Source organism: Heptranchias perlo, chromosome 1 (assembly GCF_035084215.1).
Source record: "Heptranchias perlo isolate sHepPer1 chromosome 1, sHepPer1.hap1, whole genome shotgun sequence".
NCBI classification, from domain to species: Eukaryota; Metazoa; Chordata; class Chondrichthyes; order Hexanchiformes; family Hexanchidae; genus Heptranchias; species Heptranchias perlo.
The window spans coordinates 58,610,636-58,632,234 of NC_090325.1; the positions used below are offsets into that span (position 1 = coordinate 58,610,636).

The 21,599-nt window shown below is 42.6% G+C and overlaps 1 protein-coding gene across 1 annotated transcript in view; it reads left to right on the forward strand.

Moving 5' to 3' along the window:
* The first annotated feature begins 252 nt into the window (after positions 1 to 252).
* Positions 253 to 21,599, forward strand: part of LOC137322633 (threonine--tRNA ligase 1, cytoplasmic) — a 40,998-nt gene continuing 19,651 nt past the window's right edge. Inside the window, exons 1-7 of the mRNA XM_067985543.1 lie at positions 253 to 503; positions 8,897 to 8,977; positions 14,593 to 14,783; positions 15,772 to 15,895; positions 17,589 to 17,710; positions 17,832 to 17,949; positions 21,001 to 21,065. Coding sequence (XP_067841644.1) covers positions 354 to 503; positions 8,897 to 8,977; positions 14,593 to 14,783; positions 15,772 to 15,895; positions 17,589 to 17,710; positions 17,832 to 17,949; positions 21,001 to 21,065 — 851 coding nt within the window. The 5' untranslated portion in view covers positions 253 to 353. The remainder of the gene's footprint in view (positions 504 to 8,896; positions 8,978 to 14,592; positions 14,784 to 15,771; positions 15,896 to 17,588; positions 17,711 to 17,831; positions 17,950 to 21,000; positions 21,066 to 21,599) is intronic.

Sequence of the window (21,599 nt, forward strand, 5' to 3'; positions counted from 1 at the left end):
AAAAACAAAATGCTGGAAACACTCAGCAGGTCAGGCAGTGTCTGTGAAGAGAGGAAGAGAGTTAACGTTTCAGATCGATGACCTTTCACCAGGCCGCTCTCAGCACGAACACAACCGACCGTTATTATTGGGAGCGAGGCGGTCTCCGAATGAGTGACGACTCGGAGCAGATCACGTGCTCCGTCGCGCACTGGGATCACGTGTGCAGGTGATGACGTGTTTGCTTTCACTTCCACTTCTTCTCGCAATCCCGGGCCGGGCCGACCGAACTCAGTGGTCTCTCCTGAAATCGCCGCCCCCTGATTGGTACCTGTCCAGCATGAAGCGGCCCCTACGGGATGACGTAACCGTTGATGAGGATTCTGTGTGGTCGGCGCCCCATCAATCAAACTGAGACGTGCCAGAGTCCTGGCGTGTTGCATCAGCTCAGTGGGCGAGAGGATCAAGTGATGGAGGCCGAGACAGTGACCGAGCAGCTGGAGGCAATGAGTGTGGAAGGCCAGGTGAGTGTGGGCCTGGTCCAATGAGCCCGGGGGTCTGTCTGCGGGTCGGGCAGGCTGTCGTTGGCCTCCTGGCTCAGGAGTAACCGCAGCTCCGCGCCTTTAAATGGGGTTACGGTCCGTACCGGTCTCGCTGACCGACAGCTTTCCAGGGGGTGCCCGCTGCCCCCTCTGTGTTTTGAAGCGGGGAAATTTGCGGGGTCAGCTCGGGAATCCGGTCCAGTTTATAAATGAAATTTCTGGGAGCGGTGAACCAACAGTGCTCGCTGCTCCATAGATTTATACTCGCCCACTAACTTACCGTGGTCTTTACTGGGTGCACTTGCTCTAATAGGAAGCTGGGAAGAGCCCAGCGTTAACGCCATCGAAGTTAGGACCCATGAGAGAAGCGAGAGGATCGATCTCTCCCCTCCACTAATCATGATGTGGAGATGCCGGTGATGGACTGGGGTTGACAATTGTAAACAATTTTACAACACCAAGTTATAGTCCAGCAATTTTATTTTAAATTCACAAGCTTTCGGAGACTTCCTCCTTCCTCAGGCAAATCAGATTGCAGCATTTTTGATACTGTGAACGGTTTCTGCAAGTTGGAATGTAAAATTGAAGAAGTGAAAGGTACAACACTAAAATCATTTGTAAAAATAGTTATGGACAGAGAAAAAAAAAGAGGGTAATAAATAATTAAATAAGACAAGGGAAAAGTTTTCTTTTAATGATCAAAAGCTGTTAAAATAAGGAGTAATGAGACTCTACATTTTTAAAAGTTAATTATTAGTTGTTTGGCAGTCATTAAGACTTACTGCGGTGTGAAAACTTAGTTTAGACCTGGTATTTTTTAAAGTATTTGTTTTGTGGTGATATTAGTTACTTTCCAGCTGACAGAGAGCAAGTCGGATAAAAGGGATATCGCCGGCTGGTCCATTATTTCCACTGATTCCAGCGGGCACTATCCCTTTTAATTTGAAGCTGTCACCTGGCTGGCGAACCAAGAGGAGCAAGTTCCGGATTTCCGAGTTTGCGCCTGTGCGAACGCTGGAACTTGCTCCTCGATTTTGCCACTAACAACGGTGAGCACTGTTATCTTGCGATCTCTTTTTCTTGAATGAAAAAGAGAAGGAACAATGGAAGGAGGATGAGCAGCATTCATAGGTACGCATAACCCAACTGGCAGGGCAGCTGTAAGAATGAAGAGGAGGCACTGTGCAGTTTGTGTTGCCTGCAATTCCCAACAACTATCGCTTGTATTCCAAAAGGCACTGTGCGTTATCTGCAGCTGTGGAGTAGAACGCAATGCTGCTGTCCGTTGGTCCCATATCTATCTGCCATCGTTCCCGCAATTCCATGTTTGAACTTCTCTGATCAGGTTTCAGCCCTAATCAAAGTCAATGGTGACTCCTTTGTGACTGTGACCGAAAGGGCAAGATTGGGTGCTAAATATTCCTGGGTACAAGTGTTCAGGAAAGATGGGGAAGGAAAGAAAGGGGGGGTGGTGGTGGCAGTATTGATTAAGGAGAATATTGCAGTACTGGAGAGAGAGGATGTCCTGTAGGGGTCAAGGACAGAATCTATTTGGTTAGAGTTAAGAAACAATAGAGGTGGAAATAATGGACCAGCTGGCAATGCAGACATTACCCCTCAAAGAAAAAGGGTGGCACTGCCAAATTTAGAGCCCCCTGGTTGTCTAGAAGTATATGGGGCAAGATGAGGCAGAAAAAGAAAACTTATGACTGTCACAGAAAACTAAATACTGTGGAAAGCCTAAGGAGTATAGAAAGTACAGGGATGACGTAAATAAGGAAAGTAAAGAGAAGGCATGAAAAAAATATTAGCTAGTAAGATTAAAGAAAACCCAAAGATGTTTTATCAGTACATTAAGAACAAGAGGATAGCTAAGGAAAAGGTGGTTCCTATTAGAGATGATAAGGGTAACTTGCGTGTAGAAGCAGAGGATGTGGGTAGGGTTTTAAATGAATATTTTGTCTCTATTCACAAAGGAAAGGGATGATCTGGACGTAGCAGTTAAAGAGGAGAGGTGTGAAATATTGGATAAGGTAAACATAATGAGAGAGGAAGTACTAGAGGGACTGGAATCCTTGAAAGTTGATAAGTCACCAGGGCCGGATGGATTGTTTCCTAGGCTATTGAAGGAAGCCACTGAGGAAATAGTGGATGCTCTGAGGATCATTTTCCAATCCTCACTAGATACAGGGGAGGTATTGGAGGACTAGAAGACTGCAAATTAGTACCATTGTTTAAAAAGGGTACGAGGGAAAGGCCGGACCATTATAAGCCAGTCAGTCTTACCTCGGTGGTGGGCAAACTATTAGAATCAATACTGAGAGATAGGATAAACTGTCACTTGGAAAGGCATGGTTTAATCAGGGATAGTCAGCATGGATTTTTTCAGGGGAGATCATGCTGTACAAATCTGATTAAATCCCTTGAGGAAGTGACAAGGAGGATTGATGAGGGTAGTGCAGTGGATGTTGTCTACATGGATTTTAGTAAGGCATTTGACAAGGTCCCATATGGCAGACTGGTCAGAAAGGTAAAAGCCCACAGGATACAGGGAAATGTGGTGAATTGGATCCAAAGTAGGCTCAGTAACAGGAAACAAAGGATAAAAGTCGATGGATGTCTTTGCGAGAGGAAATCCGTTTCCAGTGATGTGCCACAGGGCTCAGTGTTGGGTCCCTTGCTGTTTGTGGTGTATATTAATGATTTGGACTTGAATGTAGGGGGCATGATTGGCAAATTTGCAGACAACACAAAAATTGGCCATGTAGTTGATAGTGAAGAGGATAGCTGTAGACTCCAAGAAGATACCAATGGGTTGGTGGAGTGGGCGGAAAAGTGGCAAATGGAGTTCAACCCGGAGAAATGTGAGGTAATGCACTTCGGGAGGGCAAACAGTAAAAGGGAATACGCAGTAAATGGGAATATATTGAGAGGGGTAGAGGAAGTGAGAGACCTTGGAGTGCATGTACACAGGTCCCTGAAAGTGGCAGTACTGGTAGATAAGGTTGTGAAGAAGGCATACGGAATGCTCTCCATTATTAGCCGAGGTATAGAATACAAAAGCAGGGATGTAATGATGGAACTGTATAAAACACTGGTAAGGCCACAGCTGGAGTATTGTGCGCAGTTCTGGTCACCACAGGAAGGACGTAATTGCTCTGGAGAGAGTGCAGAGAAGATTTACAAAAATGTTGCCAGGGCTTGAAAATTGCAGCTACGAGGAGAGATTGGAGAGGCTGGGGTTGTTTACCTTGGAGCAGAGGAGGCTGAGGGGAGTCTTGAGTGAGATGTACAAAATTATGAGGGGCCTAGATAGAGTAGACAGGAAGTACCTGTTTCCCCTTGCGGAGAGTTCAAGAACTAGAGGACATAGATTTAAGCTGATTGGCGGAAGGTTTAGAGGGGTCATGAGGATAAACTTTTTTACCCAGAGGGTGGTGGGTGTATGGAATTCGGTGCCCAAATTGGTGGTAGAGGCAGGGACCCTCAACTCTTTTTTTAAAAAGTACCTGGACCTGCACCTAAATTGCTGTAGGCTGCTGGGCTACGGACGTGGTGCTGGAAGGTGGGATTAGAATGGGCACTTGGTTGTTCTTCGAGCTGGCGCGGACACGATAGGCCGAATGGCCCCCTTCTGTGCTGTATCTTTTCTATGGTTTTATGGTTCTAGGTGCCATTACACTACTGGGTGTATTCTATAGGCCACAATCTAGTGGGAAGGATATAGAGGAGCAAATTTGCAGGGAAATTAGATGTGCAAAAGCCATAGAGTAGTGATAATGGGGGACTTCAACTATCATAATATAGGCTGGGTTAATAACAGCGTAAGGAGCAAGGAGGGGGAGGAATTTCTGGTGTGTTCAGGAGAACTTTCTTGACCAGTATGTTTCCGGCCCAACGAGAAAGGAGGCGTTGCTGGATCTGGCTCTGAGGAATGAGGTGGAGCAAGTGTCAGTGGGGGAACATTTAGGGAACAGCGATCATAGTATCATAAGGTTTAGATTAGCTATGGAGAAGGACAAGGACCACTCTTAAAGTAAAAATACTTAATTGGAGGAGGGCTAATTTCAGTGTGATGAGAACGGATCTGGCCTGGGTAAATTGGAATCAAAGATTGTTAGGCAAAACTGTAATTGAACAATGGGCAGCTTTTAAAGAGGAGATGGTTTGGGTACAGTCTAGGTACATTCCCACGAGAGAGAAAGGTAGGGCAACTAAAGCCAGAGCTCCCTGGATGACGAAAGAGATACATACGAATTAAGAGTAAGAGTAGGCCATTTGGCCCCTCGAGCCTGCTCTGCCATTTGATAAGATCATGGCTGATCTGATTGTGACCTCAACCCTACTTTCCCATCTACCTACTCTCACCTTTGACTCCCTAGTTAATCAGGAATCTATTTAACTCAGCCTTAAAAAAATAATCAATGACCCTGCCTCCACCCCTCTGGGGAAGGGAGTTCCACAGACTCACGACCCTCTGAGAGAAAAATTTCTCCTCATCTCCGTCTTAAATGGGAGACCTCCCTCATTTTTACACTGTGGTCCCTAGTTCTAGTCTCGCCCACAAAGGGAAACATCCCCTCAACATTTACCCCTTCAAGTCCCCTCAGGATCTTATATGTTTCAATAAGATCACCTCTCATTCTTCTAAACTCCATTGTATACAGGCCCAACTTGTCCAACCTTTCCTCATAAGATAACCCCCTCATCCCAGGAATCAGTCAAGTAAACCTTTTTTGAATCCGCCTCTAAAGCAATTGTGTCCTTTCTTAAATAAGGAGACCAAAACTGCACAGTATTCTAGATGTGGTCTCACCAATGCCCTGTACAACTTTTAAAAAATTCATTCATGGGATGTGGGCGTCATTGGCAAGGCCAGCATTTGTTGCCCATCCCTAATTGCCCTTGAGAAGGTGGTGGTGAGCTGCCGCCTTGAACCGCTGCAGTCCGTGTGGTGAAGGTTCTCCCACAGTGCTGTTAGGTAGGGAGTTCCAGGATTTTGACCCAGCGACAATGAAGGAACAGTGATATATTTCCAAGTCGGGATGGTGTGAGACTTGGAGGGGAATGTGCAGGTGGTGTTCCCATGTGCCTGCTGCCCTTGTCCTTCTAGGTGGTAGAGGTCATGGATTTGGGAGGTGCTGTCGAAGAAGCCTTGGCGAGTTGCTGCAGTGCATCCTGTGGATGGTACATGCTGCAGCCACTGTGCGCCGGTGGTGGAGGGCGTGAATGTTTAGGGTGGTGGATGGGGTGTCAATCAAGCGGGCTGCTGTAGCAAAACATCTCTACTTTTATATTCCATTCCCCTTGCAATAAATGACAATATCCCATTTGCCTTCCTAATCACTTGCTGTACTGGCATACTAACTTTTTGTGATTCATGTACTAGGACACCCAGATCCCTCTGTACCTCAGAGTTCTGCAATCTCTCTCTCTTTAAATAATACACTGCTTTTCTATTCCTGCTGCCAAAGTAGGCATTGTTCTGTGATTTATAAATGCGAAGGATTCGAAGATTTCATTTCCACAACATTCACCTGAGGAAGGAGGAAGCCTCCGAAAGCTTGTGAAATTTAAAATAAATTTGTTGGACTATAACTTGGTGTTGTAAAATTGTTTACAATTGTCAACCCCAGTCCATCACCGGCATCTCCACATCATCCTGCCAAAGTGGACAAGTTCACATTTTCCCACATTATAATCCATCTGCCACATTTTTGCCCACTCACTTAACCTATCTATATCCCTTTGCAGACTCCTTATGTACTCTTCACAACTTACTTTCCTACCTACTTGTGTATAGATAGATAAAGATGAAGCAGAAAAAGAGGTGTATGACAGATGTCAGGTTGATAATACAAGTGATTACCAGGCTGAATATAGACAGTTCAGAGGGGAAGCCAAAAAAGAAATGAGGGACAGAGAGAGTATAATAATAGATTCCTGACTAACATAAAAGGGAATCCAGAAGTCTTCTACAGGCATATAAATAGTAAACGGGTAGTAAGAGGAGGGTTGGGGCTGATTAGGGACCAAAAGTGAGACCTACTCATGGAGGCAGAGGGCATGGCTGAGGTACTAAATGAGTACTTTGCATCTGTCTTTACCAAGGAAGAAGATGCTGCCAAAGTCACAGTAAAAGAGGAGGTAGTTGAGATACTGGATGGGCTAAAAATTGAGGAAGGAGGTAGTAAAAGTAGATAAGTCACCTGGTTTGGATGGGCTGTATCCTAGGTTGCTGAGGGAAGTAAGGGTGGAAATTGCAGAGGTACTGGCCATAATCTTCCAATCCTCCCTTAGATATGGGGGTCGTGCTGGTGGACTGGACAATTGCAAATGTTAAACCCTTGTTCAAAAAAGGGTATAGGGGTAAACCCAACAACTACAGGCCAGTTTAACCTTGGTAGTGGAGAAACTTTTAGAAACAATAATCCGGGACAAAAGTAATAGTCACTTGGAGAAGTGTGGATTAATAAAGGAAAGCCAGCACGGATTTGTTAAAGGCAAATTGTCTTTAACTAACTTGATTGAGTTTTTTAACGAGGTAACAGAGAGGGTTGATGAGGGCAATGCGGTTGATGTGACGTATATGGACTTTCAAAAGGTGTTTGATAAAGTGCCACATAATAATAGGCTTGTCATCAAAGTTGAAGCCCATGGAATAAAAGGGACAGTGGGCAGCATGGATGCAAAATTGGCTAAGTGACAGAAAAGAGAGTAGTGGTGAACGGTTGTTTTTTGGACTGGAGGGAGCTATACAGTGGTGTTCCCCAGGGGTCGGTACCAGGACCACTGCTTTTCTTGATATGGATTAATGACTTGGACTTGGGTGTACAGGGCACAAATTCAAAATTTGCAGATGACACAAAACTTGGAAGGGTAGTGAACAGTGAGGAGGATAGTGATAGACTTCAGGAGAATGAGGAGAGGCAATGTAAACTAAAGGGTACAATTCTAAAAGGGGTGCAGGAACAGAGAGATCTGGGGGTTTACGTACACAAATCGTTGACTATGGCAGGTTGAGAAAGCGGTTAAGAAAGCATACGGGATCCTGGGCTTTATAAATAGAGGCATAGAATACAAAAGCAAGGAGGTTATGATGAACCTTTTATAAAACATTAGTTTGACCACAACTGGAGTATTGTCCAGTTCTGGGCACCACACTTCAGGAAAGATGTGAAGGCCTTAGAGAGGGTGCAGAAGCGATTTACTGGAATGATTCCAGAGATGAGGGACTTTAATTACATGGATGGACTGGAGAAGCTGGGCTTTTTCTCCTTAGAGCAGAGAAGGTTGAGAAGAGATTTGATAGAGGTATTCAAAATCACGAAGGGTCTAGATAGAGTGGAGAGAAACTGTTCCCATTGGCGGACGGGTCAAGGACCAGAGGACATAGATTTAAGGTGATTGGCAAAAGAACCAAAGGCGACATGAGAAACTTTTTTGACACAGCGATTGATTATGAGCTGGAATGCACTGCCTCGGCGGAGGTGGGGTGGGGGGGGGTGGTGGTGGAGGTAGATTCAATCATGGCTTTCAAAAGGGAACTGGATAAGTACTTGAAAGGAAAACAATTGTAGGGTTACAGGGTTAGGGCAGGGTGTAGGACTAGTTAGTTTGCTCTTGCAGAGAGCTGGCATGGACTCGATGGGCCGAATGGCCTTTTTCTGTGCTGTAACCGTTCTGTGGAGCACTATCCCCCCATATCATTATTTCAGTAGTTTTTGAACATGGTTAACCACACCATCCTTCTCGAACGCCTTGCTCCGTTGTCTAGCTGAGTGAGAGTGCCCTTGCTTTGTTCCATTATTAACTCTCCAGTCGCAGTCAGAGAATCTCCTGCAATGGCTTCTTTTCTTGCTGTAAGTAACGTTATTAACTAAAGCTTGAAAATAATTGTTCTTGAGGTACTGTGATGCCTTGGTCAGTTTGTATTGGAAGGATCTAATCCAGCTTTGTATTCATATAGTGTCTCTCTTTTTAATTCATTCTCAAGTTGTGGGCTTCACTAGACAAGGCTGGCATTTATTGTCCACCCCAATAGCATTGAGCGGTTTGCTAGGCCGCTGCAGAGGGCAGTTGTGTCAACCAAATTGATTTGGGACTGGAGTCACAGGCCAGATCAGGTAAGGGTGGCAGGTTTCCTTCTCTAAAGGAATTGGGTTTTTACAACACTCCGATAGCTTCGTGGTCACTTTTATTGATGCGAGATTTTCAGAATTTCAAAATTCTCGAACTGCTCTGGTGGGATTTAAACTCAAATTCCCTGAATTATTAGTCTAGGCCTCTGGATTACTAGTCCAGTAACATAACCGCTACATAACTGTTTGTGTCCATTATTCTTCAGATTTTGACTTTTTTTTCTGTCCTTTCAGCTTAAAATTGTGTCAGAGAAACATAAAGAAGGAAGTAAAAAGAAAAGTACTAAAGAAGGTGGCGATACAAAGAGAGCAGAGGTGAGAATGATTTGCATTTGCCTTTGCCTTTGCACAGAACAAAAACCATGCTAGAGTGCAGCTGTTGATAATCATAGGGATATTGATGTTTTTAGTTTCTGATTCAGGTTAACAGGAGTTGGTCTGAAATTCTTTGGAATGCAATTTTTTTGTTTATATTAATATTTTGTATTTACCTAACTTACTAAGTTGGGGCTGCACATACGGAAGAACCACATGCCACAAAGTGAACCTCCTCCCATTATTGCATCAGTCTATTTTCATGGTCTTAGTAAAATAACTAGCTTCAGAATTTTTAGGTAATGGAACATTTGCATTTATATAGCGCCACACTGTATCCATTGAATGTCACAAAACACTTCAAATGTGTTGAGTTGCTTTGAAGTGCAGTGACTTGTTTGGTATGTTTTTTTATTTGTTCATGGGATGTGGGCGTTGCTGGCAAGGACAGCAATTATTGCCCATCCCTAATTGCCCTTGAGAAGGTGGTGGTGAGCCGCCGCCTTGAACAGCTGCAGTCGGTGTGGTGACGGTTCTCCCACAGTGCTGTTAGGGAGGGAATTCCAGGATTTTGACCCAGCGACAATGAAGGAATGGCGATTATATTTCTAAGTCAGGATGGTGTTACTTGGAGGGGGAACGTGCAGGTGGTATTGTCCCCATGTGCCTGCAGCCCTTGTTATTCTAGGTGGTAGGGGTCGTGGGTTTGGGAGGTGCTGTTGAAGAAGCCTTGGCGAGTTGCTGCAGTGCATCCTGTGGATGGTACACACTGCAGCCACAATGTGCTGGTTGTGGAGGAAGTGAATGTTTAAGGTGGTGGACGGAGTGCCAATCCAGCTTTGTCCTGGATGGTGTCAAGCTTCGAGTGTTGTTGGCGCTACACTCATCCAAGCAAGTGGAGAGTATTCCATCACACTCCTGACTTGTGCCTTGTAGACGGTGGAAAGGCTTTGGGGAGTCAGGAGGTGAGTCACTCGCCGCAGAATGCCCAGCCTCTGACTTACTCTTGTAGCCACAGTATTTATGTGGCTGGTCCAGTTAAGTTTCCGGTCAATGGTGACCCCCAGGATGTTGATGGTGGGGGATTCAGCGCTGGTAATGCCGTTGAATGTCAAGAGGAGGTGGTTAGACTCTCTGTTGGAGATGGTCGTTGTCTGGCACTTGTCTGGCGCGAATGTTACTTACCACTTATCAGCTCAAGCCTGGATATTATCCAGGTCTTGCTACATGTGGGCACAGACTACTTCGTTATCTGAGGGGAACTGAACGCTGCAATCATCAGCGAACATCCCCATTTCTGACCTTATGAAGGGAAGGTCATTGGTGAAGCAGCTGAAGATGGTTGGGCCTAGGACACTGCCCTGAGGAACTCCTGCAGCAATGTCCTGTGGCTGAGATGATTGGCCTCCAACAACCACTACCATCTTCCTTTGTGCCAGGTATGACTCCAGCCACTGGAGAGTTTTCCCCCTGATTCCCATTGACTTCAATTTTACTAGGGCTCCTTGATGCCACACTCGGTCAAATGCTGCCTTGATGTCAAGGGCAGTCACTCACCTCACCTCTGGAATTCAGCTCTTTTGTCCATGTTTGGACCAAGGCTGTAACGAGGTCTAGAGCTGAGGGCTCCTGGCAGAACCCAAACTGAGCATCGATGAGCAGGTTATTGGTGAGTAAGTGCTGCTTGACAGCACTGTCGACGACACCTTCCATCACTTTGCTGATTGAGAGTAGACTGATGGGGCGGTAATTAGCCAGATTGGATTTGTCCTGCTTTTTGTGGACCGGACGTATCTGGGCGGTTTTCCACATTGTCGGGTAGGTGCCAGTGTTGTAGCTGTACTAGAACAGTTTGGCTGGAGGTGTGGCTAGTTCTGGAGCACAAGTCTTCAGCAGTACAGCCGGGATGTTGTCGGGGCCCGTAGCCTTAGCTATATCTAGTGCACTCACCTGTTTCTTGATATCACGTGGAGTGAATCGAATTGGCTGAAGACTGGCTTCTGTGATGGTGGTGATATCGGGAGGATCATCCACTCGGCACTTCTGGCCGAAGATGGTTGTGAATGCTTCAGCCTTGTCTTTGGCACTCACGTGCTGGACTCCGCCATCATTGAGGATGGGGATATTCACGGAGCCTGTTAGTTGTTTAATTGTCCACCACTATTCACAACTGGATGTGGCAGGACTGCAGAGCTGATTGTGACAGCTGTTCTGTACACAACATTCAATAAACAACCAGCTAACCTGTTTTTCGTCATCCTACTTGAGGGAGGAACGTTGGCCAGAGAGAGCTCCCTGCCGTTCAGATACTGCCATGGGATCTATAATGTCTGCCTGAACCAACAGCGTAGGCACATGGAGCCTCATTTATAGAATCATAGAATGGTCTCCTTCTGTCCTGTAACCTTTCGGCCCATCGAGTCCGCACAAGCTCTATCCAAGAGCAATCCAGCTAGTCCCACTACCCCACTCTATCCCCGTAGCCCTGCAGATTTTTTTCCTTTCAAGTACTTATCCAGTTCCCTTTTGAAGGCCATGATTTGAATCTGTCTCCACCACCCCCTCTGGCAGTGCATTCCAGATCCTAACCACTTGCTGTGTTTTTTTTAAAAAAAAGGTTTTCCTCGTTCTCTTTGGTTCTATTGTCAATCACCGTAAATCTATGTTCTCTGGTTCTTGACCCTTCTGCCAATGGGAACAGTTTATCTCTCTCTCTTCTGTCTGGACCCTTTATGATTTTGAATCCCTCTATTAAATCTCCTCTCAATTTTCTCTTCCCAGGAGAACAACCCCAGCTTCTCCAGTCTATCCACGTAACTGAAGTCCCTCATCCCTGGAATCATTCTAGTAAATCTCTTCTGCACCCTCTCTAAGGCCTTCACATCTTTCCTAAAGTGCACTGCCCAGAACTGGATACAATACTCCAGTTGTGGCCAAACCAATGTTTTATAAAGGTTTATCATGACTTCCATACTTTTGTACTCTGCCTCTATTTATAAAGCCCAGAATCCTGGATGCTTTTTTAACCGCTTTCTCAACCTGCCCTGCCACCTTCAATGATTTGTGCACATAGACCCCAGATTTCTGTGCCTTTACCCCTTTTAGAATTGTGCCCTTTGGTTTATATCTCTTCATTCTTCCTACCAAAATATATCACCTTGCATTTTTCTGCTTTAAATTTCATCTGCCACGTGTCCACCCATGCCACCAGCCTGTCTATATCCTCTTGAAGTCTCTCACTATCCTCCTCTCTGTTTACTACCCTTCCAGGTTTTGTCATCTGCAAATTGTGCCCTGTACACCCAAGTCCAAGTCATTAATATATATCCAGAAAAGCAGTGGTCCCAGCACCGACCCCTGGGGAACACCGCTGTACACCTCCCTCCAGTCCGAAAACCAACCATTCACCACTACTCTCTGTTTCCTGTTACTTAGCCAATTCTGTATCCATGTTGCTACTGCCCCCCTTATTCCATGGGCCGCAATCTTGATGACAAGCCCACCATGCAGCACTTTGTCAAACGCCTTTTGAAAGTCCATATACCCCTCATCTACCCTCTCTGTTACCTCACCAAAAAACTCTATCCGGTTAGTTAAGTACGATTTGCCTTTAACAAATCGTTCAATAATTTTGAATTTAATAATTTAGTTGAAGGATGGCACTTCGCAACAATGTATTACTCTCATTATCGTAGTTGTCAGCCTAGATTATGTGCTGAGCTACTGGAAGGGGGCTTAAAGCCACAATTTTCTGACCAGTAGCATTGTTATCCACTGGCCCAAGATGACACTTGAGATTAAGTAGGAGAGTGAATAGAGCAGTAAGATTGAACAACAGTGTTCATTATCCACACCGGCTATTAACACATTTGCTTAATGCCGAGAATCCTGAATTAGGAACATCACTTGGTGAGAATAAATTTTGTGCTGAATGATCATGCAGTTAGTCCATACTAATTTTAATAAATATATAATGTATTTCATTCATCCTGTTTATCCAACGCTTAATTCCTGCGTCATGATTGACGGCTACACTACCATCACAAAAAGGACTTCCAGATATATATAGTGCTATTTACATCCTCAATGTACCAAAGCACTTCACAGCATTACTTTTTGAAGTGTAGCTATTATTGTTTTGTAGGGAAAAGTGGCAGCCAACTTGTAAAAAGCAAGGTCCTACAACTAGCAATGAGATAAATAACTAGTTTAATCTTTTGAGTGGTATTGGCTGAAGAATGTTGGTTCGGACACTGGGAGAGCTTGCTGCTCTTTTTCAAAAAGTGAGTGCCATGGAATCTTTTACATTCACTCAAACAGATGGATGGGCCTCTGTTTAACATCTCATCTGAAAGATGCACCTCCTGACATTGCAGCCCTCCCTCTGTACGTCACTGAAGTGTCTACGTTCAAGTCCTGGAGTGAAACTTGAACTTACAAACTCTCCTTTCTAAGCTGAGGGCTACCACCAAGTCAGGCTGACACTTTACATTTAAGCTGTAAGGTTTGTATATTTAACATTGCACTTGGCTTTCAGTCCTATAATAGGTGGAACTGTGGTGCTGCAAAAATAGACTGAGGCTGCAGTCCTTGTCTGTGTACCAGAAATGAGGCTTCCTGATGCAGGAGTCAAACACCTACAAGTTTATTTCAAAAACACATTTTCAAAAGGCGTTTGATAAAGTGCCCCATAATTGGCTTGTCATCAAGATTGAAGGGAAGTGTGCAGTGGTGTTCCCAGGAACTAGCTGGATTGCTCTTGCATAGAGCCGGCACGGACTTGATGGGCCGAATGGTCTCCTTTTGTGCTCTAAGCTTTCTATGCTTCTATTAAGAATTAAATGAACATGCTCACATTCAACACCCTGGAACACCAAATGATGCTTTGTAAGAACATAAGAATTAGGATCAGGAGTAGGCCATGCGGCCCCTCGAGCCTGCTCCACCATTCAATAAGATCATGGCTAATCTTCGACCTCAACTCCACTTTCCCGCCCAATCCCCATATCCCTTGATTCCTCAAGTCCAAAAATCTATCTATCTCAGCCTTGTAGAAGATCTCACACAACACTTATTGACCTCAACTTTGTAGATCACTTTCTTCTGTTTCATCTTCTAAACTTGTATTACAATTTCGCCGTTATATTTTTCTAACTACATTACTTCTTCACCCACTCGTAGCAGTCTTTATCAAGAAGTTCCCAGCTCTCTAAACATATGTCATGGACCCAGGGCCTGGCAGGCTGGTTTTTAAGGTTAAGCAAAACAATGTATTTTTTTTGTGACGACACTAAAGATAAGTTAATCTCTAAGCATGTATGAATTTGCGAGGAAGTTCAGAAATAAATGTGATCAATGTATTGTTTAACTTTGATCAGGCTGTTTGCTCACAGTGGCAGTGGTCACAAAGTTCTAGAAGCCTGTAGCCTTGGGGATTAATACAGAATGGGTTCCTTACTTGCTCTCGATCTCTTAATGGTGCTATGCTTCATATATCTGAACAAATAAATGTACCATAATTAAAAATACACATGCTTGCTTATTTTTGATTGAGGTCCTATAATTTTGCCAGTTGCTTTTTAATATGTAATTTTCACTTTTCTCCCTCCATTTAGTTGGATCCATGGCCGGCTTATATCAATGAACGCCTTGAACTGTACAATAAACTCAAAGCAGAAAGTGACTCTATTTTGGCAGAACGTGCTATGAAAGAGAGCAAGGAAATAACAGTTACTCTACCAGATGGTAAACAAGTACAGGGAGAATCCTGGAAAAGCACCCCTTACCAGATTGCCTGTGGAATCAGGTAGAGTACTTGTGTCTGTCCTGAATGTTTCTGTTTTATCACTGTATGTAACAGTAGAACCAGTAAAATCTCCATTTTAAGAAGGATGTTAGAGCTGTGGAAAGGGTACCGGGAAGATTTACTAGAATGAGAAGTAAATGTTGAAGATGGGTGTACAAAATCGAGGCTTTTCTCACTGAAATAGAGAGGGTTAAGAGGATCGAAGATCTATGGAATGCTTTACCACAATTTACTATTGAGTCAAAGACAAGAACATCAGTTTAAAAACTTATTTGAAAGAGAAGAATGTGAAATGATTTGTAATAATTCTAATGTAATAGCTGGCCTGAATAGTCTCCTGTACTGTAAATTCTGATTTGATATGTAAATTGGCTGAAACTCCATTCAAACTTCTTTTTCCTGATTTGGTCTACAAGTTTATTAATTGAGCTTATAATTTGGCCATGTGCATATTTCTTGGGAAGTAGATGAGCTAATCAAATGGCCTTTTAAAGAGCTTCTTAGATTTTTGTTTTTTGTCCACCATTTATCCCCTCATGTAGGTTTAAAAAAATTGTACAAATTATAATGCTACTAATCATTGTTGCTTAGCTTGCCCTTCAAATTCCCCAGTTCCCATTGGAAATGTGTATTAGGTTTCATCCCTGAGGCCCTACCTCTGTCCGGGACCTAGGTATCAGTTTACTGCCCATGTGACCTGTACTCTGCCTTCTGGCTCCTCCTTCACACTCCCCTGATGGAGTTCTCATCTTTCTAGCCTATCCTGTTTTTGGCTATCAGAGCCACAATTGAACTGGTTAGTTGCCTCATTTTTATTTATGGGAATGTTGTTGGCGTAGATAATCAGTACATTTCATATGGTAATTCATTGTTTGCAAATGATTCAATGAGGAAGGCACTATATTGATGCAAGTATTTTTACTTATTTTAAAGAGAATACTTGCTCTTGTATATCACATTTTATTTAGTTTGTATGTGTTAAAACCAGTCAGGGTTTGGCTGACAACGTGGTTGTTGCTAAAGTAAATGGAGTGGTTTGGGACCTGGATCGACCACTGGAAGGAGACTGCAGTCTAGCATTGCTCAAGTTTGACGATGAGGAGGCTCAGGCTGTAAGTAATGTGTGTTTACAACTATGGTGAAACCTTGATGATCTGCCATAATCGACAGGATTCCCCCTTGGCGAGTAATCAAAATTGTAAAATAATTAGGTTATAGTTTATTGCCAATAAAAGTTAAAACCTAGTTCCCTGGTCTGACCTGAAGTAGCAGTGCAACATTTAAAGAGTGCCAATAAAAGGCACAACTTGATTGTACCTGAATCCCTAACCTGACAGACTCAAGAAATCCTGTGCAGCAGACTTGATTTTTGTATGATTCTACAAAATATGTTACTCAGCATGGCCCAACTCAAATCTAGCTCTGAACTGTACATAAAATCTTGACTCAAAATTGAAAGACCTGATGTGAAACCCAATCCCAACGGTTTGTTTCATGGATAATTGAGAGTACAACTAACAGGGCAGATAATTGGGGTTCTACTATATTTGATATTCATTGTTATTGAAAAGGTTTCAAATTCATGTACTTTGATTTTAATTCCATTTAATTTCGGGTTATTGTATGTAATACAGTAAAGCTTAAAGGAGTGCACTTTAATGGTTCCACTAAAAATACAGATCTGAGTGCATATATAATAGAATAATAAAAGATTTTGCTTTTCAACAAAAATAAGTTGGGTTGCCTAATCTCTGATGAAGGGTGTGACAGAAGTGCATGGGTTATGTTTATTTTATTTGAATATGACTGGATTTGAAGAAAGTTCCAAGTCATGTTAACTTCTACTTGAGCTTTGCTACAGGATCATAACGTTGGGCCAAAAGTGAACCTCTTAAAAGGGATAATATGTAATTTAAAGAACAGCAGAGAATTCCATGCATTTGCTTTCTCTACTGAAATACTTGAGTGGACCTCTGCTCATCATGCTTGACTCTCTGGAGAAACCATACATGGTACCATTAGATACTAGCCCATTGATGCTTAATTGAAGGCTGGTTGGGAAGAACAAGAGAAAAGGGCTGAGAAAATGGAGAAAACAACATGGTGAAATGTGAGATCAGCATCCATGTCGAAATACTATAGATCACCTATTAGTTCAGAGTAGTTAGTTTATGTGGTTGACCATATATGGATATTTTGATAAGGAATTTCCCATGCAGAAAGGTATAAAAAGGTGGTGAGTTATAACGGGAATTTGGATTCAACCCTAGAAGCTTGAACTCGAGAGCTGTATACTCGATAGACCTCCTTTCCCCAACTAAGCAATCTTGATATCTTGGTTCGAAGTACTTCAACTTTATTTGAAGAATTAAACTTTTGAATAAGTGAAACTTTGCTTGTGTGCGTATTATCTTGCTGTCATCACACGAACTCACCTAAAGCTAGCTAGCAGTGGGCTATGATGCCTATTTATTGGGTGAGGCGAGAGTACTGATTTTCCATTTTTAACAGCTTTACTTTTCAATAAATCCTTGTAAGGTTGGAGTTGCGCCTATTAGTAGAAGTTTGTTTTATTTATTATTCAGTCACCCAAGTTATGATAAAGCTTGTTCAGTAGTGTTGCTTAGGCTATCACAGCCAAAAGTCACAGCCCTGACTTGAGAAACTCCAAGCCGAGCCTAGCTTTGAAATGTGCCTTACATCAGACCTGGCACTTGTGCTTGGCCTAATTATGTAAAATTATTTGCTTTATAATGTCTCTGTAGTTGTACAATATTTGTTTTATTGAAGTTTTTTGTGTCCTAGGTGTATTGGCATTCTAGTGCCCACATATTGGGAGAGGCCATGGAACGAGTCTTTGGCGGGTGTCTCTGCTATGGACCACCAATTGAAAATGGATTTTATTATGACATGTTCTTGGAAGAAGAGTATGTTTCAGTTGTTAATCTATTTTACTCACGTTGTTTTTAGTTCTCTGCTTATCTGTACAATGGTAAATAAGTTTTTGATTTTTCTATTTTTTTATTTAAAAAAATATTTTTACAATAGGGGTGTCTCCAGCAATGATTTTCCAGCTCTAGAAAATCTATGTAAACGTATTATGAAGGATAAGCAACCGTTTGAAAGACTTGAAATAAAAAAAGAGACTCTTCTGGCGATGTTCAAGGTATACCGTTTTTTTTTAAACCTTCCTGGGTATTTATACCATGATGTTAGACAGGCAGCCTGTTTCCATGCTTCTGCTCATTGTGTTTTGAATTAGCTGGTTGGAAGTGCATAAGCAGTTGGTTCAAGATGTCCTGAGCAGAGGGTGCTTTAACGAATACCCTAGGATATGGCAGTGTTCATTGGAATCTCCCCATTCCCCTTTATTTGGAATAAAGAATTAACTTTAAAAAAAAAAGTGCTGCAAGCCTTACTGAGCAGAGTGACCAACATCTTTGTAGTGCATCTGAGCTGAAGCATGAAAATGTGATGTAATAGTGTCCAGCCCCAACTTCTACCGCCCATGCACTATTCAAGTGAAAGTAGAGGTATTTCTAGGAACTAAAACTAATTTGAAGAAATGGTGGTGTTCACCTCAAACTGCAGGATGATGGACCTCCTCTTCACAGGAGGACAGCCACTGAGTGGTGAGTTTAAAAATAAAACTTCAGGCACATTTTAAATTTATGGTGCCTAATTTTCCAATAGATATTTGAGGGTTAATAATTTCATAGGAATAGGTTCTTCAGCCCCTCGATCCTGTTCCGCCATTCAATTAGATCATGGCTGATCCTCACCTCTATTTACCAGTCTTTGATCTAAATCCCTTGATACCCTCATCTAAGATCTGTCGATCTCAGTCTTAAAAAAATTCAATTGACCCAATTGGGGAAGGGGGTGGGGTAGTTTCAGATTTCAATTTCATTTCAAGGAGTTTAATCCTAAGAATTTTTTTCTTCTATTCGTTTTGTGTCTTTCCAGACTTTGCAACAGCTGAATAAATTAGCACACTTGTGCTCTACCATAATCAGATAGCACTTCGCAATAGCTTAAAAAAAAATTATCTTTATCAAACTAGTCTGTAAAAGTTTGTTTTTTTAACCAAAATCGGATTACTTTTAGTGCAAGTAAGTCTAAAGGTTAAGATAAACTTCATTCTAATATAGAATAATTAAATTCTTGTAATATCATGTAGCCTTTAGATTGTGTTTGGTACGTTTTTAGTCTTTCTATAGTGCCAATTAAATGCTGACAGGCACAGGCAAGGATAGAACATTGTAACATCCACCCATTTATAATTGTTTTCGTTCCTGTTGTATAAGTTAATTGCATTGTGCAAGTCTTATTGCCAGCGGCATCTTCTCTTCCCTCCCCTATTCCCTATTGGCATTCCTAGTATTGGTGTGCTTGTTTTCAGTCTGTCTCCTACCCCACTCATTAATTTGTTCTTCAATTTCTGCCTCCTGACTGTCCCTGTTCAGTTGCTTGTTTTTCTGCCACATGCTAGACTTCTCTTACCTATAACTCTTCTGATCTCTAAATCATCCTTAGAAAATGTGCATATTTTTTTCTGTGATTATAGAGTTTCCTTCCATCTGTCTCTGTCTCTTCCCATTTGAATTAAATTGAAATTGTCTGGTGCTGTACAACTCAACTGCTGCAGCATTGTTCCTCACCTGATCTCCTAGATGTGCAGACTTGGACTGAATCCATCCATCTGGGTAGATAGTCACAGAATATGCTAGATGCTAAACTACCAAACTTTTACAAAGCTAATTGCCCCGGGCAAAAAAAATACTGCAAATGAAATCTGAATTATATATAAATATTGTAGAAGAGTATCACCATATCCTGTAAATAGATACATGACTTGGGAAGGTTAATTTACCAAAAATAAGCTGCTGTTTTCTTGCCTGACAACATAAGCCACAATGTGCAAAATAGGTTATGTAGCCTAAAATTACTCTATTTTTGATTTAGCTGCTAACCCTAATTCACTTCGCAGTCCTACTTGGAATATGGGTGTCACAGGACATTTATTGACCATTCCCAGTTGCCCTAAGGTTTGTTTTAGACAATTTGAGAGGCTTGCTAGGCCACTTCAGAGGGTGGTTAAGAGTTAACCACGCTGTGGGACTGGAATCACATATAGGCCAGGTAAGGAAGGCGGGTTTCCTACCCTAAAGGACATTAGTGAACAAGTTGCATTTTTACGACAATCTAACGGCTTCATGGTCACTTTTTACTGATGCCATCCTTTTTTATACTAACTGAATTCAAATTCTTAAACTGCCATGGTGGATTTGAACTCGCATTCTCTGAATTAGTAGTCCAGTAACACGTCCAGTAACACAACCAGTACACTGCCGTACTGCTGGCAGTAGTCTCGTGTTAGCATTTCTACAGTTACTTTGGGGTTGATTTTGAAGTAACCATTTCTGTGGGGCAGGAGGTGGGTGGAAGCAGCCCACCTCCTATCCAATGGAAACAGTTGGCGCCCCAAAACATTTTAAGGTCAAGCCTTGTGAATTCTGTCAGCAAGCTGCTCACGTGTTTGGGGCAAGGATGTTCCTCGTGGCTCCGCAGCAATCATTTTAAAAACCTTTTCTTGCCCATTGTTGAGTGCTAGTTAGGCCACCGTATACACTAAGTACCCGTAGGGGTGTGGCGGGGGAGTGTGAACGATGTACTCTTCACCCGTTGGTATTTCAAAATTGCATCAGGGCCTTATTCATGTCATAGGGCTCCGATTTGCATTGGTTAACTACGCTCCCATCTATTTCCGGCAGGAGTCTGAGCCACCACCAAAATGGCAGTGACTGACGTCGACAGGAATGGAGCAGTAAGTGCTGCACTGCTGTTTTCATGCACTGCCGTCTCGTTCCAGCCTGATGGGTAGGGGGGAATGGTAATAGACCCTGTTGTCTTATACTTGCACATATTTCCCAAGGATAATTGAGATCAGAAGGAGCCAAAGTGTGAGAAAATATTACATCGCATCAATAATTTTAATGTATGTGTAGCTTAATACATTCCGCCCTATATGCCGATGTGTCTAAACAAGAAAGTAATTTACCTAATAGGAATGTGCTGATCTTAGACATTTTGGAACTGATCCTGGTTTTCACTAATACAAGAAAGAATGTAGATATTGGAGCAGGAGTTAGATGTTCTTTCTCTTTTTTTAATCTGGACTTGTCAATTTATATTCCCCTTTTCTTTTAATTCTTAGTATAACAAATTCAAGTGTAGGATTCTGAATGAGAAGGTGAATACTCCAACTACAACAGTGTATAGGTAAGGATCAGAGCTGCTTTGGTGATTTTTGGAGCTTTTGTTTGAGACTATTAAGGTGCCTTTGAATAAATGTATTCATAGAGCACTTCACTTTCTGGTGCAAGGAATGCAACTTTTTTAGTACAAGGCATATAAATTAGAGTAAATATCAATACTAAGAGCAGATACATATTTGGTAGCTGATCTAGTGAAAGCTACGATAATGGGAAATGAGTGAGGCAGCGGGTTAGGCAATGGCTTTCCAACTCTGAGGTCTGCGTTCAAGTTCATTCTAGGCTGACAGAATGAAAATATCTTGCCTGCTGGCTGTTAAGGTCCTAAATGAAGTGAGGTTGGGCAACTGCAATCCAATTAATAGTGGACATGGGCTCACAGCACTAAACATCATTTAGCAATGCCAATCTCAGTCGGAGGCAATAGGATACATGATGTTGGAAATGGAAAATTGGCATACTGGTGCGGCAGAAGATGCTTTTACAGTTGGGGTAGAGTAGAAGGAGCTTTACTCTGTCTAATGTTTCTATGCCTGACCTG